At 35.0% G+C, this 23,205-nt stretch overlaps 1 protein-coding gene across 1 annotated transcript in view; it reads right to left on the bottom strand.

Annotated features, from left to right (window-relative positions):
• Positions 1-23,205, bottom strand: part of LOC144250993 (kelch-like protein 1) — a 380,194-nt gene that overhangs the window by 117,339 nt on the left and 239,650 nt on the right. The window contains exon 6 of the mRNA XM_077794136.1: positions 3,673-3,859. Within this exon, the coding sequence (XP_077650262.1) occupies positions 3,673-3,859 (187 nt within the window). The remainder of the gene's footprint in view (positions 1-3,672; positions 3,860-23,205) is intronic.

Below are 23,205 nucleotides of genomic sequence, written 5' to 3'. Positions count from 1 at the left end.
TATTGCATTCTTTAAAAAACAAATGGTATTTGTTTGACTTTGAAATTAGATAAATAATGTATTAGACTTATATTTATAAAATCTGAGACTAGGAGGAATGTATTTATTGATAGTCTATAGAAATCAAAGATTTACCAAATAAAATTAACTTACCACAACATCATAACAATGTATTCTTGCTTCTGTTCTAGGGCATAGAATATTATGCATGTTATTTGGTATTTATTACTCTCATAAAGACAATGGAGATACACATAAATAGCTTTGTTTTCTTGATTGAGATAAATCTTTGCTTTTATGATGCTATAATTTCTAACTATTTGCAGGCCAAAAGATTTTTATCTGATAAGATATTTTCTGTTTCATCACTTTAAAAAGACATTTTAAGGGGGTGGGGCTGTGGCTCATTGGTAGAGTGCTCACTTAACATGTGCAAAGCTTTGGGTTCGATCCTCAGCACTACATAAAAAAATAAAATAAAATAAAGACATTGTGTCCAACTACAACTAGAAAAAAATATTTTTTAAAAAAGACGTTTTAAAACCATTATACATTTTCTAATACTTCTGTACTATCATTAAATAACAACATTTGATGGTATATGAAAGAAGTGAAACTCTGAGGGAGATAAAATGGAGAGAAGAAGTGTCAGAAATCATTTGTCATTTCTTTAGTTCTCAAAACAACAAGTTGTCTACCACTTTTAACTGACATTTATGTTTTATTTCATATTTTTGAAAATTATCTTAATTTTATTTGATAACTGCAACATTATTATTCTTGAATTGAAAAAGTGACATTCTAGAGTTGAATCCATGGCAGGTAATAGATGCATAATTAGTTGTCTTGAATGAATGAATCAATAAATGAATCAATGACAATGACTAAAACTCAGTTTCATTAAGTCAAAGCTGGTATTATTACTTGAAGTAATATAAGCTTTTCTCAATAATTCTGATATTACAATTTGTTAAGAAACCTAAGAAACTATAATATTTCTTCAGGTAGAAAGTACATTTTTAAATGAAATCATAAAGTCTAAAAACTTGTCATCCATAGAATGTATCTGGAAGTAAATTATGTAATAAAGAAAGAATAAGAGATATGTAATGGCTTTCTGTGGTAAAGCCACTATAAAAATTTTATAAAGTTCAAATATATTTTGAGTCAGTTTTTTATAGACAATGACTACATTAGTCAGGTTTCCATAAAGAAAAAGAATCAATATTGTATAAAGATATATATGAGAAAATTACTATGGAAATCAGCTCAAACAATTATGGAAATCAAGAATTCCTCACAATATGCAGTCTTCAAGTTGCAGGATCAGAGAAGTCAGTGATGTAATCTACTCTAGGTCCACAGCCTGAGAACCAGGAGGTAAAAGGGGTGTGTGTGTGTGTGTGTGTGTGTGTGTGTGTGTGTGTGGAGGGATGCACTGCTGGTATAATTACTGAAGTTTGAATTTCTGATAACCTGTTACTATGAAGTTTGAAGCCAGAGAATATATAGCCAACTCCAGAGAGAAAGTAGATTCTTTTGTTTGTCTTTTTGCTCAATCCAGGACCTCAAGGAATTGGAAATGTTCACTACATCAATGAAGGAAATATGATATTCAAGCTTCTTTGCTCAGTCTGTTGAATCAAATGCTAATCTCTTCTAGAAACACCATCAGAAACATCTCACTCCAGTAAGAATGGCAGCCATTATGAAGTCAAACAACAACAAGTGCTGGCGAGGATACGGAGAAAAAGGTACACTCATACATTGCTGGTGGGACTGCAAATTGGTGCAGCCAATTTGGAAAGCAGTATGGAGGTTTCTTGGAAAGCTGGGAATGGAACCACAATTTGACCCAGCTATTCCCCTTCTCAGACTACACCCAAAAGACCTAAAAAGAGCTTACGACAGGCACACAGCCACATCAATGTTTATAGCAGCACAATTCACAATAGCTCTACTGTGGAACCAACCTAGATGCCCTTCAATAGATGAATGGATAAAAAAAAATGTGGCATTTATACACAATGGAATATTATGCAGCACTAAAAAATAACAAGATCATAGCATTTTCAGGGAAATGGATGGCATTAGAGCAGATTATGCTAAGTGAAGTTAGCCAATCCGTAAAAAACAAATGCTGAATGTCTTCTCTGATATAAGGGGGGTGACTGTAAATGGGGTAAGGAGGAAGAGTATGAGAAGAAGACTACCACTAAATAGGGAATCAAAGGGAGAAGGGGAATTGCAAGGAAGATGGAAGGAGACCCTCATCATTATACAAAATACATGTATGATGATGTGAGGGATAAAAAGAAGAAATGTTTCACATTAGATTGGGTAGAGAGAGGTGATGAGAGGGGAGGGGAGGGGGAGGGGGGATAAAAGGGCAGCAGGATAAAATAGACACTAGTATTGCTATATTGTAATAAAGCCTTGGTCAGGCGATCTAAAAAAAAAAGTGCTGTGTAATCAAAAAAATTGGAGACCACTGTTCTAAAGAATAAATTGCATTAAATTAAAAAAAAGAAAGAAACAAACACCATCAGAAATAATGTTTTGCAACAACCTGAGTATCCCTAAACCAGTCACAATGAAACATACAAGTAACCATTAAAATCTTTATCCAGATTCTTTCCTTTTGGAAAGAGACTGTTAAAGTTTAGTTATGAGGTGTCCTCCAAAAACTCACGTGTAAGACAATACAAGAATGTTGTATTGTCAAGAGGTGAAATGATTGTTTTATGAGAGCTTTAACTTAATTAGTGTATTAATCCATTGATATGGATTAACTGGAAAGTAACTCTAGGTAGGTAGGATGTGGCTGGAGGAAGTGGATAACTAGGGAAATGCTTTTGGGGTTTATATTTTGTCCCTGATATGTGGAGTTCTCTCTACTTCCTGATTGCTAATTGCCTGAGCTGCTTTCTTCTTCCACACCCTTTTACCATAATGTTCTGTGTCACCTCAGGTGCAAAGGAGTTAGCCATCTAGGGACTAAGACCTTGGAAACCACAAGCGTCAAACAAACTTTTCCTACTCTTAAATTGTTCTGGCCAGGTCCCAGCAGTGAAAAAGCTGACTAAACCAAGAAGAATGAGATTTCATTTTGCTCCAATGAAAACTACCACAGTTATTATACTAATTTATAATTATCTACTTATCTGTCTGAATGCTATCTGAAAATCTCAGATTCTCAAAGGCAGAGATTTCTTTTTTAAATTGTGCTAGGGATTGAACCCAGGGCCTTCTGCATGCAAGGCAAGCACTCTACCAACTGAGCTACATCCCCAGACCCTTCACATGCAGAATCTTATTATAATTGTACTGGAGTTAGCATGTCTCTGACATACTGTGTTTCCTTTACTTAGAACTGAAATGCAGTTTTCAATGTATGTAACAAATTGGCCTGTGTTAAGTTTAAATTCTTTTCTAATTTCATTTGAAATCTTGCGTGTAATGCAGAAGAGATAAAGAATTTAAAGATGAATAAACAGAAGTGAAAAATACAGACCAGAAATATAAATGGAAATTTAATTTTCCTTTAGTCTTAAATCATAATTGTTAAAGCTAAGTTTATGCAAACATTATTTGTTTATCCAGATTATAATAATAAAATTGAGTGATGGTGTGGCACAGGGTTTGTCTTAATCCAGATCTAAAATTATATACCTTTGTTGTTATCCATTCCTCCTACTGCATAGAGTGTTCCAACTGTAGATTTTCTGGGTTTAGTTCTTGGACTTTGCATTAAAGTTCTTCTTTCTGGCAGTAGATGATATTTCATTGCTTCCAAGATCAGCTTTTCACATTCCAAGTCATTCTTAAATAATGCATGGTTTTCTAGGTCAGCCAAGATCTGTGAATAATATACAATCATTATTAATAATGATTTTTAAAAAAGAATATTGTATCAGTAGTTAAAAATCTTAAAGCCTATGATATTACTCTTATATTGAGAGGAATAAGGAGTGTAGGGATTGATTATATCTACAAATAAATACAAATAAAATGCACATTTCCAAGAGGAATGCAGTACATTTTTAATCCCATATTGCTATGATTTTACTATTCATTGCAAAACGTTCTAGAGATCAATTTTTCCATTTTCTTTCCTCTTACAGAGTTGTTTATAAATCAAGTACAATTGCTTATGTTATTCATAAATCTGTCTGGTTAAGGAAATTAAAAAATTACCTTCAACAGAATGTGCTAAAATGAGCTTATCATAAGTACTCACATAATTAAGTTCTTTTAAATACAGTTCAATTCTCTTCTAAATCCCAAGTAACTCCATGAAAATGTAAACAGTTATCCTCATAATGGCTCTTTTAGTATGAAAGCAATTGAAAAGCTGCTTATTAGGCAAAGTAATAGTTTCCAATAGTGAAAAATAATAAATGTTAATACCAAAAATCCAGAGCCAGAGCTAACAATATATTGAGACCAGGAGAGTTAAACTATATTGTCTCTCTCCTGTTGCAAAAGGTTTAGTGTCTATGAGTCTTTTGTGTATAACTTAACACTTTCAAATCTTTAAGTTTCCTCTTCCTTTGTGCTTCTTTAGATTCTTTTTTTCTTGATTCTTTCAATCTTTTTTCTATTTTCATGAATTGTGATTCATTTTCATTTATGCTTAAATTTGTTATATATATTTTAAAAATTAATGAGTTGAAAATTGAACAAAGACTCACTGGCCTTTTCTAGTCATTGATAAGCAATCATACTACACAAATATTTATTAAGTGAATACATTACTATATTGTCAGGAGAGGCAAATAAATTATTGCTTTGAACTCCATAGCCTTGGATATTTTGGCTGCCCCCTGCGAAGATGTAGAAAAATTCGCCCATTTGCAGGCGGCCTCTGTCAATCGGGCTGATTCTATGCCTGGCATGGAATTTATGAGTTCGATAGCTTTGAATTTAAATGCCTGCGAGCCTTGGTTAAAAGAGATAGCACTGTGCTTAAACAGCCTTGAGGCCCCAGCTGCCTGGAGGAGGAAGAATTACTAAGCAAGGGATAAGGCCCCAATAAGCCCAACTTCCAGCTTCTTTCCTTTCTTTTATCTTGAAGAACTCTTCTGAACAATGAATTCCTTTCAAATGTTCTCCTATAAAATAAAGGTTGGTGGCCTATCTCCCTTTGTTAGGATGAGATCCATCAGGTCTTTTCCATCCTAAAATCTCCCGTTTTCAATGTATTTTTGTCTCCTTTGGTTTTCTTTCTTTATCTTTCGAGTTTTTGTTTTGTTTTGATTTTGTTTTGGTACCAGGGATTGAACTCAGGGGCACTCGACCACTGAACCTACACCCCCAGCCCTTTTTTTTTTATATTTTATTTAGAGACAGGGTTTCACTGAGTTGCTTAGAGCCTTGCTTTTTGCTGAGGCTGGCTTTGAATTCATGATCCTCCTGCCTCAGCCTCCCAAGCAGCTGGGATTACTACGTTTTCAGCCTTTTATTTCCAGTCTGCCCACACCTAGGACGGTTACTTATTCCCTTGCCTTGAAGGTCATGGTCAGAATATATAGGGAAACACATAATTAAATAAGTAATATAACACTATAATTTTAACTACAGATAAATTTATTTAGCCTATGTATATTACCTTTAGAGGAAATAGGAAGAATGTAAAAACACATAAATACTCATTTATAAAAGGTATGAAAGATAACAGAGTAGGTCTAAGTCTGAATAAGGATGTGATGTATTAGGTACTAGATGCTTTGGAAATATGTAAGTAAAAATGTCTACATTCTTGGCTCTATTTCTTATATACTAAAATACTAGCTGCCTTCCTAATTTTATTCTGAACATTAAGTTTTTAAAAAATGGTATGAAGTGAAATAGGTAATTGTTAATGAATTTTTTTAAAGGACTACCATTTAAACATTTTATTAACATTTTTGCTCTTTATCACCAAAGAGAATATTATTTCTAACTTATGTATCAAAATGTTTCTTTTGAATATAAGCCTTTTCTTTCTATTAGAAAAATAATTAGGCTTTACAGTGATTAATTTATATAAATATATACCCATATTTGTATATATTATATTGTGATTAATTTATAATGAATTTATGATTGATTTATAAATATTTCTATATGTGAAGCTAGCTCTCATAAATTCCTTTTTCTTTCTCTCCTCTTGTCATTTCTTTTGGGAAAATTTGGGATTATTGGTCATTAAAAAATATCAATGTATTTGGAGTTAATTATTTATAGGAATATCTTAGGTAGATAGATATGAAATTATAAATAAAAGAACATTTTAAAAATGTATGTGCTTTTTCCCATGTTTTCTTTTTCTGTTTTTCCTAGAAAATTATAGAACAGAATCAAAAAAAAAAGTTTAACTGAGAACCTGGGTGATGGCTTTAGCTTTATATAAGCTGATTAAAATATTTCAAAATTTTGATATATGAATGCAAATGGTCCTTTATAGTAAACTAGTTCATACAATATTCGTGATATTTAGATGATTCTTTTAACTCAGGGTGGATTAATTTTTAGCTTATAATTAACCTGAGGACTTCCTTTTGGTTTTATCAATACATAAACATAACATCAGCACAAAATTTTTGTAAACAGAAATAGGTTTAATATCTAATATTTAATGCTTGTAAAGTAGGAATATGGAACCAATAAGTTATAATTTAATAGCTTAACATTATCAACATAAAATTATTTATATTAAATTCAAATAAATGATCTCTTCTTTCAAGGCTGTCTCTTGAATTATTCCAGTGCTGCAAATCAAAAGGGTCCTATAATATTGACTCACATTATAATCGTTATTTCTTTGGAGAACTTTAAAACAGTAGACCATTAGAAACTAATGAAATTCTTGACTAAGTTTTCATTTTCAAAAGTAAGAAAAATGTTACAAATATTATTCACTGAAATTTTTCAAATTTTTCTTAGTTAAAAGTTAATAAACATAAGGAAATACAATGTACTAAATGTTACATGTTTTAAATATTATTTAAATGATAACATTTGCTAAAATGAAATAAAATATATTTTCTTTAAAAAGTTAGCCATCTGGGTCACTTTTTCCTGTTCTAATTTTCCTTGTGGCTAAAAAACAAAAGCCCCCTTTTTAGTTAAATAATATATGTAATACAAAAGATTACAGAGAAATGAAAATGTACATACAATAGAAAGATATTGTTTCTTAAGAAACATATTTTGTTAAAATTCAGTAATACAATACATTGATATTAAAGTTTTAAAAAACTGACTTGAACATCTATAGGAATATTACATATTACATAAATCTAAACAAAGGCAAAGATATATCTGACTTATTTCAAATTATTTATAAATAACAGTTGATTATAAAAGAAAGCTTAGGGAATTATGTGGAAATAAAGAATCAGAGGAGAGTCAACTCTAAGTGCTTAGGTTTGTAATTCTTTTAAGTAATAAATTTTAAATGAAAATGAACTACTCAATATTTATAGATATATGCACAAAAAAATTATAATATGGATCAATTTTAAAAAAAATATGACAAGAATATATGTAAAAGAAAATTAAAACATGTATTATGCTTCTATAAAATGGCAATGATATTTTGTACTTAAATTATATTTGTATTTATATGCACAGAATATTGTAGAAAATATCTGAACTTTGGCATACTCCTAACTAGTTTGGCAAAGACAGATATTTTGAAGGAAATTCAATTTCTTCACAATCATTGTTATGTATTATTCTGTGTTTTAAAAATATTACTTGTAAGCATGTTTTGCTTATGGATAGCATAAACTGTGTTTCATTTCCTTTCATCTGCAAATATATTTTAGTGTTATGATTTTACCCCAAGTTCAAGTGCAAATGCAGACTGTTTTTAAAGTTCAGTTATCTTCAGATTTTCTTGGAATGTTCCAAGAATAACTCAAATATATGCTTCTTTTACACATTGAATGAAGATAGTAAAAATAATGTAGTTTTAACATTCTTAAACTCTAATGAATCCTAAGCTAATGTGATTGCTTTTCTGCTCCTCAAATTTAGAAAAAAAAATTGGAAATAGTTAATAAATAATAAACTACTTAGAAATCTTCTCTGTTAGTCAGCTTTTCATTACTGTGACCATGATGCCTAACACAAACAAGTTAGAGGAGAAAGAGTTTATTTAGGGCTCATAGTTTCTGAGGTTCAGTCCATGGCTTGGCAGACTCCACTGCTCTGGATCTGATGGTAGGTAGAACATCATGACAGAAGGCCATGGTTTAGGAAAGATGCTCAGGTCATGGAAGCCAGGAAGCAGAGAAAGAGAGAGAGTGGAGCCAGGGACAAGAGTAGTCTGAGGCCTCACTACCAGTGACCTACTTCCTCTAAGCCTACAGTTATCATGTAGTAGTCCATTCAAATTACTGTCCATCAAATGGGTCAATACATTGATGAGGTAATAAATCAAATGGGTCAATCCATTGATGAGGTTACAGTTCTCATTATCTAATCATTTAATGTCTGAACATTCCTGCATTGCCTAATACATGAGTTTTTAAACAGACATTAAAGATCTAAATCAGAAAAGTTATATTTATCTGCAAATATTTATACAAAAATTGCAAACTAAAATTTTTCCTTCAGATAATAAATATAAATACCATTTTGGTAATATTAACATAATTTATTTTACAAATGAAAAGCTCTTGAAACTTTTTCATCATCACTACTTGTATGTTTTCACACTTAGAATAATTATCAATTGCATTCCTAATTATTAATTGGGTTCTAAACCTCAAAAGAGTATTTCATTATTTATACATCAATAATGTTTCAGAATGTTCATCTTCTAAAAGAAAAACCAAAAATAAAATTCCTGTGACTTAATATGAAGAATAGTATAGGGAGCTATTAACATTACATGAATCTCTAAAGGGAGAATCTCTGAAATCATGTCTTTCAACTAAAGAGAGACAATACATACTTTCGATTTAGAAATTTGTTCCATATATAAATATGAAATGAAAAATTTCAGAAATTATCCACAGTCAAATGGTATTCTGGAGGAGAAAGTATTTATGGAAGACCTACAGATCAAATATAGGGGAATATAATAATGGGCAGTGTCTATAAAATCAAGAAGAATAAAATTAAGCAGACTGAAAACATTCTTTTTGCCATTATATTATTCAATTTCATTTTCAGAAAGTTTTTCAACTCTATATTCTGCAAAGATTTTAAGAAATAAAATTTATTTAGTTTTTGGTATGGTTTACTCTGTGAATAATTTCAGTTTAAATATGAAATTGGATTATATAATTGAAATTGCAAGTATGCAGAATTTCACTTTAGATTGTATTTCAAACAAAATTTCAAATATACTTAATAAACAAAAATATTGTAGTATTGTCTTGTAGAACTTATAATAATGTTGGGGATGCAAATCAATTCAAGATGGTGCCTGGCACTTTGCCAGGAGGAGTGGTTTGTGAAGTAATGCCAGTGAGCCATTAAGATGATGAGGATTCCTTAATGACTGACTGCTGTATCTAGATGGTGTCAATTAAATTAAGCTTTGTGTAATTAGTTGGGTATATGTACCTCTGCTGTCCTGCAGAAAAGCGGCTCCTGCTACCTTGGGTGCCCACTACTTTGAGTTCCTGCTCAGTTTCTGCTGAGTTCACTCGCAATAAAGTAGTTCCCACTTCAACCTTCAAGTTGCTTGTCACCTCTCGGTTATTTTGCTCAGCCGGACTATGGCACAATAAGGCTTACCCTTTGGAATTATGTTAAATTTTAATAGCAACATAAACATGTAGAGTTTGAAGTAGAAACAGAATTAAGTAGAGTTTGCAATGGAATGCTATATTGTTTAAATTCACGTTTCAAGTATTACTGCTTTCAGATTCTGTGAGCTGAAAGATAGGTAGATTTTGTAGAGAAATTAGAAATCTTAAATTATCAAAATTGGAGGATTACCTTGAAAAATGCAATGGACTATAATAGTTATAGGAAAATGTCTCTGTTAGAAAGGTAAACTTTTTGATGTTTTAATGACCTATTTATGTAAACTGAATGTAAAAACATATGTATGTATGTATGTATATATATATATATATATATATATATATATATATATATATATATCAACAAAATATAAACAAACTTTTAAAAAAATCGTGTCACATACATATATAAATGAATTAAAATTTCCAGTGCTCTTCTTTAATTATATGCGAATGTTAGGAAAATAAGGTATATAGTGTGCATGCTTCTCTAAAGGCAATGTGTTCCTCTGTTATTTATTTATTTATTCATTTCAGTTAGACAGTAACTTTATAAATACAATCTATTTCTGTATAACCTTGTTAGGTTTCCTTTGTGACTCAATGACTGCTGAATTAAAGGATAACCCCATAGCTGATGAATAGAAAATGACCAAGAAACATGAGAATCTTGTGTATTACCTTAAGAATTTACTATTGCAAAAAAATTAGAAAAGTTTAACCATCATAGATAGATCTTTTGATGTAGACTTTGTTAGACCACTCCAGCTACTAGAAAAGTCATGAACTTTTGATTGGAAATATTCTTTACAGCTATGTGTTTGAAAACACTGCTATTCTCTTCTTACTCATTCTTTTTAAAGTTCCATTGGCTTTCACATTTACTTCACTTAGATTAGGGGGGAAAAGTGCATTAAGACAGACAATATTTAATGCAATAGTTTATTATAATAAAAGACCTTGATTGTTGATGATTTGAGAAGTTGAATCACATGCCTCAGTTAGCTGTACATTTAGGAAGTGAAAACCTGCTGAATGTTTTGATTCTGTGTGTTGCCCAAAGACATTCTGCAAGTGGAAGTTTTCCAAAAATATGTACCTAATTTTATTTCAAACACTTACACTAAATGAGAAAGTATGACTCTGAAAGTATTCCAAACAGGAATACTTCATAAAAATGGAATATACTTTTCAAGAATCTATATTTTGCATTGTTTCTCCAATTTCTGATAAAGAAAATAGAGTGAATTTTCATGTCATTCAAGAAAAGGCATCTTCTTTTTGAAAAAAATTATGTCAAGAAAATACTCTTTGCCCAGAATACATGTTATGATTTTTCTATCTCATGGGTATAGACACTGCTTTGACATTACAAACGACTCATTTATTTGTTAGCTTAAAAATTATATGTAAAAATTTATTTTTATTTTATCACCTATTCTTATTTGTCAAAGAATATTTACTCTTAAACTAAATATTAAAAAGTATTTATATCACAAAAGTGATAATACTAAACTTTCCAAAAATATAAAGATCATTAAGCAAATATAAAATCACAACATACTCTTGTATTGTTAATAGCTTGGCATATGAAAATATCTATATAGTAATCTATTCCTTAAAAAATACTGCATTAATTAAAATATAATTTGAATGGGAAGATAATTAACAGGATATGAACAAAGCATAGTATTTAAAATTTTCATCTGGTCATGAGGTCAAAAAATGTAATGTAATATTGAATAAACACTGACATAAAGATATATATAAACTTACTATTGGGCTAAGAAAGTGCTAAATTTCCAATATATCCTCGGGCTAGTGCAGTTATGAAGACATTTTCATTTTTACAATAAACTGACAAAATTTCATAGCTTATATTATTTCATAATGTTTCAAACTTTTATTTCGCTATTGAGTCCTATGCTAAAAAATAAACTCATAGAATTAGAATCTACAAAATAAAAATGATTCATATTAGAAGTCACACTCCTCAGAGAAATGAGTTTCATATAGTCTTTCAAGTTTTCTGCTTGAGAATAATAAATAAGGTGATGATAAAATGTTATCATATCCCATAAACTGTAGGGAAATATTTTACTTCAGTGTCTTATAAATAGGAATCATACAAATAAAATATATTCAGGAATTTGCATTATGCAGTTCCTAAGACATTTCACAGGGAAACTGATCCCATTCAGAACTAAACAAACCCTGAGCCTATTTATTAGTTAAGATAGGGTGCTGATGAAAGGGGAGTTTGGTTATCACAGAGCTTTGTAGAAACATGATGAATAGAAAGTTTATGGGTAGAACAATTTCACAAGGGAAACCAGCCAGTGTCTCATGCTTAGAGAGGTATTTTGAATATTTCCTCTCTTTCATACTTTGTCTGTGTTCAAAAGCATGAAGAGGGGAAAATGGATGATAATGTCGAAAGCTTAGCAATATTAGTTTGTTCACCAGTGCTCATAGAACTTCATCAATGACTAATCCAGTATCTGCTGTGATTGGAACAGCTATTCTTCCACAAAATGAGCTTGCTCAATCAAAGCTAGATTGTCAGTCTGTACCCTGAAAGGAAGACATCACCCCTGAGGAGACAGACTCTATTATTACATTTGAAGTTCTATTAGCCTCCCTTGAAAAGAATTCTGGCAAAGAATAGAATCATAAGACGGAAATATATCCTTGTCCATTTTATTAACATAATCACCCTTTTAGCTAAATTGAGGATCTTATTCACATTTTAATATATATGAGAAAACTAGATACAATAAAGATTTCTGGATTCTTTTCCTGGGTTTTTCATTGCAAAAGAAAAACACAAAGTGACTTATAAAACTTACATCAGATACATTCGAATGGTTCCTCCTCAGGTATTTGGGGAAAAAAGAAGAAACTACAGATGAAATAAGGATCAGGTTCATTAATTTAATTCTGAGTACAAAAATATTTGATTGCCTTAAGATGAAAAATAATTGGCTAAGCTGACAGTACAAATAGAGAAGAATAATGGCATAATCAAAACAAGTAGAGCTCATAAGATTAATCCAAATGATAACTCTTATTAGTGACAAGTGAATGGGTTTTCTGCTGCTATAATTTATGAGTAACTTTTATTTATTTAATGTGGGTTTACAGTTTTATAGTTTGAAAGCTCAGATTTTCTAAGACTGAAATAAATGATCCTGTGCAGAGCACAAACATTATCTCCATCCTGAACAATTTTATTGTATCCTAATTAACTGCTAGAACTTTCATTCATTCATTCAGAAAAATTCAATCAGCATTTATTTTGTTCAAGGTGCTATTAGTCCCTGATACCAGCAGTTTTGCTTGCCACTAATTCATTTAAGTTCACCCTAGAATATTTTCCTTAATTTATTCATGCTTAAACTATATTTAAAATTATCCATTACTTTCTTTGTCTATAAGAGATTATTCAACATCCTTTGACCTTGCTAAACATTCTTCTATACAACTTCATTATATCTAATTATTCATTTTTCCCAAAACCCTAATGTACATTATATTGTATTTTATATTTTAATTCTTGATTTCTTCCCTTTTGTCAGAATACAATATGCAGCTTTCTTAATCTGAACCCTTTTCCTTACTGTCTCTGTCTCTCACTCTCTCTCAAATATAATATTGCCTTTTCCCTCTGAAAACTCTATTAAAATCTGATCCAATCTTCAGAGTTGAGTTTAAGATTCTGTTGTTTCAGTGAGGACTGACTGAATTGCATAGGCCTCAATCAATAAAATTTGCTTTTATTAATCATTTCAGACTTTAATAGTTATCACATATATAACCACTGAAGGGCTTGTTATACATGTTAAATCACAAACCTTTAGGAAATCATTAAAAAATGTCTGCTATATCTTATCTGTTACCTCTGAATGGGTTATGGGTCATAGAATTCACTAAAGAACAGCTTAAATGAGTGATCATTTACTATTATTAGTATTTATATATTGATTTATTTTAAATTATTTATTCCATATTGAAGTCTGAAAATACATAGTAATTCAATAATATCACATCTCAAGATCAATGTATAAATTAATCACCATCAGAAACATTTTTCATTGTTCAGAAACGTGGTTGCTTACCAATCACTGAGTGTCTACATTTCTAAACAGTTTATCCCCCAAATGGGTCATAGAATGTTTATTTCAAGTCATAGTCAATGGCAAAAATCCACTAGAAGTCTAGCATGCTTGCATGTACCTAGATTCTATTAAACATTTTTCCTAGCCTGAACAAGATTTCAAGTTAAAATTTATACCTAACATTCTAAATCATGGTTTATTGAATCACTCATGTGAAATAAGTTCCTGTGAAAACATCAAGGTAGATGCATCTTGCAAGTCAATAAGGGATTAAAATTATTCTCCCACGTAAACCTAATTCCACTGGGCATACACTTTTCAGTTTTTAAAGTTTGGGTATGAAATAAGTTGCTCAAACGTCTTTACTGAAGATTTCAGGAATAAGAGAAAATATAATTTTATTAATCTTAATACTCAGGGGACTAAAAGAGCTGGGAATGTGTCAAATCCTATATCAGATACTTTGGAGTATGCAAAAAGAAATGCACTGGTTCCTAATTTCGAGTGATTTATAATTATTTGAGCATATGGTTATTATTTTCCAGTAATTACAGTTAAGCAGCAGTATAACAAGCTGATTGAGACATGGCCTCCTATGTCTGCATCTGAAGCGCAGTTTTCAGTTGGTTGACTTTTTCAAAACAAAAATTTTTAAACTACCCACTCTTCTTTTGTTATTTATATATGGCCCACCTAGACTTTCATAGCAATTGAAAGTCATCGCAAACAGTTCCATTAATCACTGTAATGTGTAGATCCATGCTGGGAGGTAATTGCTTAAAGTGGTATTCACTAGCATAAGTTGTAATTTAAGTTTCATAAACACAGGAAGTAATCGTATTCTCACCATGCTGGAACAACTAAACTTGTTTTCCTTTAATAAAACTGGATTAGTTACTTTGTTTTTTATTTTATTTTGCTATTGCATCTATATTTTATTTCTGAAAGAAAGTCATACAATTTTTTTTCAAAATATGGGAGAGAAAATGGTGTGGGACCTGTTTAAAAGAGAAATATTATGACCCCACTCTGACCTTTCTCTTTCCTTCTGTTCTGCAACTAATATACATGTAGAAAGTCCATTCCAAGTACAATGAAAGGAGATTCTCTGCCTGCTCAGCAAAAGACAAAATCCGTCTTGACCATATGAGGGCAAAATTTAATTTTCAAAATGATTGTGATTTTTTAATGTATAGAATCTTTGATTTCAATCTTATGATCAACTATTATACATGGAGACCCATCAGAAAGGCTAAGAAATTATGAAGTTATTTTTTATGACATAATACAGTTATTAGATATGGAAGTTTACATAAATATATTCCTATTTATAATTTGGTTATTTTCTATGAAATTATAAATGCTGCTAAACAATTAATACTATTAGTATTTATGAGACTATTTTCCTGTTTTGCTCTAGTTTCTAAAACACAGAGTTATAATTGGATCACAAATTTTCTTTTTAGCATATTAAATCCATAAGTTTTTGCAATGAAACACTGTCATATATAAGAGGTGGAAAGAGAACTTAGGGAAGATTCTTAAAGTTAAGATGCTCTGAAGTGCCCGTATTTTGACATGGCACAAATTGAAAATATTAGACACACCTTTTACAAGAAACAAACTAGTAAGTATGAATATTTTAAAGAAATAATTTATTTGTAGTTTTGGAATATGTACACATGTGCATATGTATAGATGATATAGTATATATGAAATATTGATAATTACAGCAGCTGGTTATTAGCAAAAATATGCTAGATTTGGAACTGAGAAATTGTCAGTTGGTAAAGCTAGGTTCTAGTCAAGAACTATAAAATAAGCTGCCTACTGGTGAGAAAGTAGAGAGGATACTTATCATAGTAACATCAGAAGACTTGTTATTCTAAATGTTTTATCACTAGTACACTTGAAGTGGCATCCCCTTTCTCCACAGAAAAGCCCTCTTCACCATGGCTGATTTTAGGACTGTCAGAAAAAGAGTCCAATGTAGATAAACTTCCTATTTTCATGTCACCCTGTTTACTGGCCACTGGCCAAGAAGATACCAGCACTCCAGGTGCTGGACACTCCCTTACTAGTTTTTCACAAATGTATCCAGTATAGTACTTTGAAGAAATGTGCAAACAAGGCCTCTGGCCTTGAGCTGGGCTTCACAGAGATGTCTACATTTTTAAGATAAGTTACAAATGGGCTCCATGGTAACAGCTGGCAGGGGGAGGATAGAAAGAAGTTCCCCCCTTCTCAGGTGTTGTCCTTGAAGAGTTAACATGTCCAGAACAGTGAAAAAAAAAGCTGCTTTTATGTGAACTTCTGCAGACTGTGAACTTCTGAGCCCCTCCCTTTACATGCTGGGTATAAAACTCTGAAACTCCCTGAACTCGGAGTTCAGGGGATTGATTGATTACAGCAAAGGCTTTATCCTCTGAACCCGGCTGCAGCCAAATAAAACTGCTTCCTGCTGTCTTTGGTGCCTTGCCTCATTTGTCCCTACAACACACTTAGTACTGATAATCCAAATTTTTAGATGTTACTGTCTGTTAGGAAATTATTCTCTATGGGTTGTCGGGAGCTGCCACATAAAAGTGAGCATGGACACTTAACTTTGAGTGACAGAGGTGTGAGATTGGTTTCCACTGAGAGTGGAAACAGGTGGATCTCATGTTCCATCTGCAGGGGAATGAAGCTCTGGGAGTGAGCTACACCCCCCTGACACCTAATCCCTTGCCTCATTTGGGTGGAACTTTCTCTGGTGTCTTCTCAAATAAATAGGGCTTCACGCATGCTGTCTCTTTTATCTGCCTCTCTTGCTTCCCTTATGGGAGCTGGGGCTGAGGAACAGCAGCTGAACTCCAAGAAAAAGATACTTTCTGTGTCTGTGTAATTATTTCATGTCAGCCCAATTCACGCGGAGTGACCCTGACTGATTCAGTTGTGTATTGTGGCAATGGGTCTAATATTTCTGTACAGCTTGTGAGCAGAAGCCTAGAGGAATTCATGGCCTTTATTCAGGACCACTATTTGAAAAATGAATAGAAAAATCTTCAGAAACTGCAAAGTGTCCCCCTTTGATTTAAAGACAGATTTGCTTACTGTTGAGTAAGAGAGAGAGAGACAGACATCCTTCTAAAAGGCAAGTGGCAAGCATACCCACTGCACATTATTTGAAAATTCTCAGGTTCCTTAAGCTCAGGGATCCTCTCTTGTAAAGCAATAGATTACACATGCTAACATCATTCAGTCCTCTTCATGTCACCTTGTGGTATTAGCTTTGGTTGGCAATCTGTCTATTGCTATTGACATGAATAATAAAATCATTTCTTTCTGTGACCCAGGAGTTTTATTTTCTGCCAGCATCTATAAAACCATGGCAAAGTGTTTACTTGTAAGTAGGGCCAAATATCAGATCCATCACAGTTCTTGACACTATCTGAGGTCTTAGCTTTGCTCATTTGGGTGCATCACAGCTTTGAGCCTGTCAGGTTAAGCTAGAACATTGACCTTATTGCTTCTGGATATATCCTTCATTAAGAAAGAATCATGCAATTGGCTATTTTTTTTTCTATTCTCTTTTTTCATGTCTTAGTCTGTTTACAGGTCCAAATGTGTAAAGAATGGGAAAATAATAGATGAACTTAGATGTTCTTCAGCATTTACTTTTACTTTGTTTGGTCTTGATGTAAAGTTATATTCTAAAGCAGAAAACCAAGGAAACTTTGAAGCTTGATTAAATTCTCTTCAAATAAATAAGACTTCTAAGTCTTACCAATTTTTAAATATATAATTGCTTGCTATTTTATGATTAATAAGTAATTGGTATATGGGGTTAATTTATATTTATTTGAATTAAAAGTAGACTTTTAACATGTTTTTCTTCTAACAATGATTGGCTTTGTGTTATTAATTTAATGTGTAGAATTTTCATTACAATATAATACATCTCAACATCTCCTAATCTATCTTAATCAGTTATTGTTTTTTATAGCTACCAAGAAAACATTAAAAGCATATATATGTATTATATATACATACATATATATATATATATATATATATATATATATATACATACATACATGTAAGAAAATATACATATATCTGTACAGTTTAAAAAACATTCCCCTCCAGTCACAGATTAGATCTTACGATAAAATGTGTTATTATCCTAAATCTGTCAGGAGTGTTTAATGAATTATGTGTCTTTGATCTGCCCAGAGACAGAAGCTTTCACCTCCCTTGGGAATCTCTGATGCCAAGAAAACCTGCCCAGTCGTATAGTGACTCCCTGTTCAAAGGGAAATTCCATGGTTATCATGGAGTTTATCAGTTCAGGCTCTAGCCACCTTGGGGTAAAGAATTGTGGATGGAAGATGATGACTGTAATTGGTCTGTTCAACTTCTGACCTTGGTTCTGTTTTAAAGGAACTCTCTCATAATGAATCCCTTTGATGTAAAACCTATATAATAAACGTGCAGAGCTTTCTCATTGTCAGTTTTTCTGCATCAGAGGTCAGATGAACCACCGATTTCCCACTTTCTCTATTTTCTCTATTTCGGTGTTTCTTCATCTTTTTTTCCAATCCCTTCATCAGTTTGGTTCAGGAAAACTGAGTAAATATTGTGCTGGAAGTGATATAAATCAGCAACCCATAAACAGTATTTACCATAAATAGAATTCATTACCATAAATAGAAGTTACCATAAATAGAACTCATGAGAAAACTGCCCAGTTCAGATTTTCTTATTGCCTATAACTATTTTATTTATTAATTTTGTTTGTTTTAAGATCCATACCAGATACCTAAATCATGGAGAGTACAAAGCCCTACATAAATGTTTATTGTTTTTTTTCCTCTACACACACATGTCTATGATAAAGATAGACCTATAAATTAGGCAAGTCAGATATTAGCAAAAACTCATAATAACAGAGTAATTATAATAACATATATTAATAAAAGTTTTTTAAATTATTTATTGTTTATTTCTTGCATTTTCCACTTAATATTTTTGCGCCATGTTTCACTAAGTGTAACTGAAACCATGGAAAGTGAAAAAGGGATTAAGAGGGATCTACTATGTTTTACAATTATTTGCTTTTAAGAGGGATCTACTATGTTTTACAATTATTTGCTTTTACAATGAATAGCTCCTATTTAGTCATGTGGCATAATCAAGCCATTTTTTTTCCAAAATCCATAATTTCTACTCAAAAAGCATTATCACTCTTGAATTCAAAACAAAAAAATATTGATTCTTACTGATTTTTTCCTAATTTCTGAGTACTTAGGAAAGAGAAAATTTTCTGAACTAAGGTAGTTCAGGAGTCACAAAAATGTCCTTAATGTAGAGATGTCCATTAAGAATATTTAATATAGGGGAATCCAACATGGCGGCCGGCGAGGAAGCAGCGTCTCCAACGTCTCCACTTTAACGGGATATGAAAGACTCATCGAAACAGCTGCAGCCTAGCTACGGAGGAACTTCTACCATAACTTCCTTAAGAGGAGAGCTGCCGTGAACTGGTAGGTTTACTCGAAGTGACAGGTTGCCCCAGAGAAGTGGATCTTGGAAGGCCACGCGGGCACAGAGGTCTAGTCCCCCAACCATCAGCCACTCCGGCAGGCGGCTCCCCCTGGAGGCCTAGCTCTCGCCCTGGGAGAAGCGGCCCCACCCGCCCGCTTCCTAACCTGGCAGCCACAGCTACTCAGCGATAAAGGTGCCCACGTGGCGGGTGCAGAAGTTAAGTCCTGTAGACGCCAGCCACCTTTGCAACCCCCGGGAACCCTGAGTGGCTTAGCCCGCCCCGCCCGAACCGGCGGGTGCAGAAGTTAAGTCCTGCGGACGCCAACCGCCTTTGCAACCCGCGGGAACCCTGAGCGGCTTAGCCCGCCCCGCCCGAACCGGCGGGTGCAGAAGTTAAGTCCTGCGGACGCCAACCGCCTTTGCAACCCGCGGGATCCCTGGGCGGCTTGGCCCGCCCCGCCCGAACCGGCAGTCCTCCGCCATACGGGCTCCCCCGGGAGGCCTAGCTCTCGCCCCGGGAGAAGCGGCCCCACCCGCCCGGTTTCTAACCAGGTGGCCTCAGCTACTTGGAGATAAAGGTGCCCTCGTGGTGGGTGCAGAAGTTAAGTCCTGCAGACGCCAGCCACCTTTGCAACCCGCGGGATCCCTGAGTGGCTTGGCCCGCCCCGCCGGAACTGGCAGTCCTCTGACATACAGGCTCCCCCAGGAGGCCTAGCTCTCGCCCTGGGAAAAGCGGCCCCACCCGCCCGGTTCCTAACCAGGCAGCCACAGCTACTCGGCAATAAAGGTGCCCACGTGGCGGGTGCAGAAGTTAAGTCCTGCAGACGCCAGCCACCTTTGCAACCCGCGGGATCCCTGGGCGGCTTGGCCCGCCCCGCCGGAACCGGCAGTCCTCCGACATACAGGCTCCCCCGGGAGGCCTAACTCTCGCCCTGGGAAAAGCGGCCCCACCCGCCCGGTTCCTAACCAGGCAGCCACAGCTACTCGGCAATAAAGGTGCCCACGTGGCGGGTGCAGAAGTTAAATCCTGCAGACGCCAGCCGCCTTTGCAACCCGCGGGAACCCTGAGCGGCTTGGCCCGCCCTGCCCAAGCGGCGGCGGGTGCAGAAGTTAAGTCCTGCAGACGCCAACCGCCTTTGCAACCCGCGGGATCCCTGAGCGGCTTGGCCAGCCCCGCCCGAACCGGCAGTCCTCCACCATACGGGCTCCCCCAGGAGGCCTAGCTGTCGCCCAGGGAAAAGCGGCCCCACCCGCCCGGTTCCTAACCAGGCAGCCACAGCTACTTGGAGATAAAGGTGCCCTCGTGGTGGGTGCAGAAGTTAAGTCCTGCAGACGCCAGCCACCTTTGCAACCCGCGGGATCCCGGAGCGGCTTGGCCCGCCCCGCCTGAACCGGCAGTCCTCCGCCATACGGGCTCCCCCGGGAGGCCCAGCTCTCGCCCTGGGAGAAGCGGCCCCACCCGCCCGGGTCCCAACCACGCGACCGCAGCTACTCGGCGATAAAGGTACCCCCGCAGCGGGTGCAGGAGTTAAGTCCTGCTGATACCAGCCGCGTTTGCAAGCCGCCGGCACCCAGTGCGGCTTGGCCCACCCCGCCTGAACCGGCAGTCGGCCTCCACCATCCGGGCTCCCCCGGGAGGCCTAGCTCTCGCTCCGGGAGCAGCCCCCTGCAAGCTAGGGGAACCTTTGACCCATCGGGAGGTTAGGCCCAGCAACCTGCGGAGTGATAGAGGTGCCCCTCGTACCTGCTGGGTAGGCGGACCTTTGACCGACCAGCAGAGCAGACCTAGGGCCTCCCAGCGTGGTAGACGGATCACACCAATTGGAGGAGGATCACAGCCACTACATGCCCTGCAAGGGTGATTATTCAACTATACAAGAGCAATATAAATAAATAGAGGGAAAATTTCAAAACACAACAGTTTCACCAAGCAGAAAGAAACGCCAGCAGTATGAAAAGACAAGGAAAGAAAGGACCACAGGCAATGCAGGTCAACTCAACTTTAGAAGAGGTAATAGGTGCAACAGATGGAATGTCAGATAGAGAGATCAGGATATACATGCTTCAGATGATCTGGAGTCTCAAGGAAGACATGAGACAGCAAAATCAGATAATGAAAGATCACATTGACAAACAAATCCAGGAAGTAAAAGATCAATTTCACAGGGAGATAGAGGAAATAAAAAACAAACAAATAGAAATACTAGAATTGCAGGAAAAAATAAACCAACTTAAAAACTCAATTGAGAATACTACCAGCAGAGTAGATCACTTAGAAGAGAGAACATCAGACAATGAAGACAAAGTATTTCAACTGGAAAAGAACATAGACAGCTCAGCAAGTCTGCTAAGAAACCATGAACAGAACATCCAAGAAATATGGGACAATATCAAAAGACCAAATTTAAGAGTCATTGGGATACAGGAAGGCACAGAGCTCCAAACCAGAGGAATACACAGCCTATTCAATGAAATAATACGAGAAAACTTCCCAGACTTGAAGAATGAGACAGAATCCCAAATCCTAGAAGCCTACAGGACGCCGAATGTACAAAACCATAAGAGATCCACACCTAGACACATTATAGTGAAGATGTCCAACATACAGAATAAGGAAAGAATTTTAAAAGCTACAAGGGAAAGGAAGCAGATTACATTTAGGGGTAAACCAATCAGGATAACAGCTGATCTCTCAACACAGACTCTGAAAGCTAGAAGATCCTGGAATAACATATTTCAAACACTGAAAGAAAATGGGTTCCAACCAAGAATCGTGTATCCGGCAAAATTAAGCTTCAGGTTAGAAGATGAAATTAAAACCTTCCATGATAAACAAAAGTTAAAAGAATTCGCAGCTAGAAAACCATCTCTTCAAAAAATCCTTGGCAAAACATTGCAGGAAGAGGAAATGGAAAATAACATTGAAAACCAACAATGGGAGGTAGGACAGTAAAGGGGGGAAAGTAGTCAAAGAGGATAACAAATCAGGTTTAGTAACATTAACAAACAAATATGGATAGAAGTACAAACCATATCTCAATAATAACCCTAAATGTCAATGGCTTAAACTCACCAATTAAGAGACACAGGCTAGTAGAATGGATCACAAAACAAGACCCAACAATATGCTGTCTACAGGAGACGCATCTGATAGAAAAAGATATCCATAGACTGAAGGTGAAAGGTTGGGAAAAATCATACCACTCATATGGACAGCGGAAACAAGCAGGCGTGTCCATACTCATATCTAATAAAATAGATTTCAAGCCAAAGCTAATCAAAAGGGATAAAGAAGGACACTTCATACTGCTCAAGGGAACCATAAACCAACAAGACATAACAATCATAAATATATATGCCCCAAATAATGGTGCAGCAGTGTTCATCCAGCAAACTCTTCTCAAGTTCAAGAGTCTGATAGACCACCATACAATCATCATGGGAGACTTCAACACACCTCTCTCACCACTGGACAGATCTTCCAAACAAAAGTTAAACAAGGAAACTATAGAACTCAACAACACAATTAATAACCTAGACTTAATTGACATATATAGACTTTACCACCCAACATCAAGTAGTTACACTTTTTTTTCAGCAGCACATGGAACCTTCTCAAAAATAGACCATATATTATGTCACAGGGCAACTCTTAGACAATATAAAGGGGTAGAGATAATACCATGCATCTTATCTGATCATAATGGAATGAAACTGAAAATCAATGATAAAAGAAGAAAGGAAAAATCAAGCATCACTTGGAGAATGAACAACAGGTTGCTGAGTGACATATGGGTTATTGAAGACATCAA

This window comes from Urocitellus parryii, chromosome Y, assembly GCF_045843805.1.
Source record: "Urocitellus parryii isolate mUroPar1 chromosome Y, mUroPar1.hap1, whole genome shotgun sequence".
In the NCBI taxonomy this organism is placed as follows: domain Eukaryota; kingdom Metazoa; phylum Chordata; class Mammalia; order Rodentia; family Sciuridae; genus Urocitellus; species Urocitellus parryii.
The sequence above is the reverse complement of the archived record's forward strand: the minus strand, read 5'-3'. Positions and strand labels throughout refer to the sequence as shown.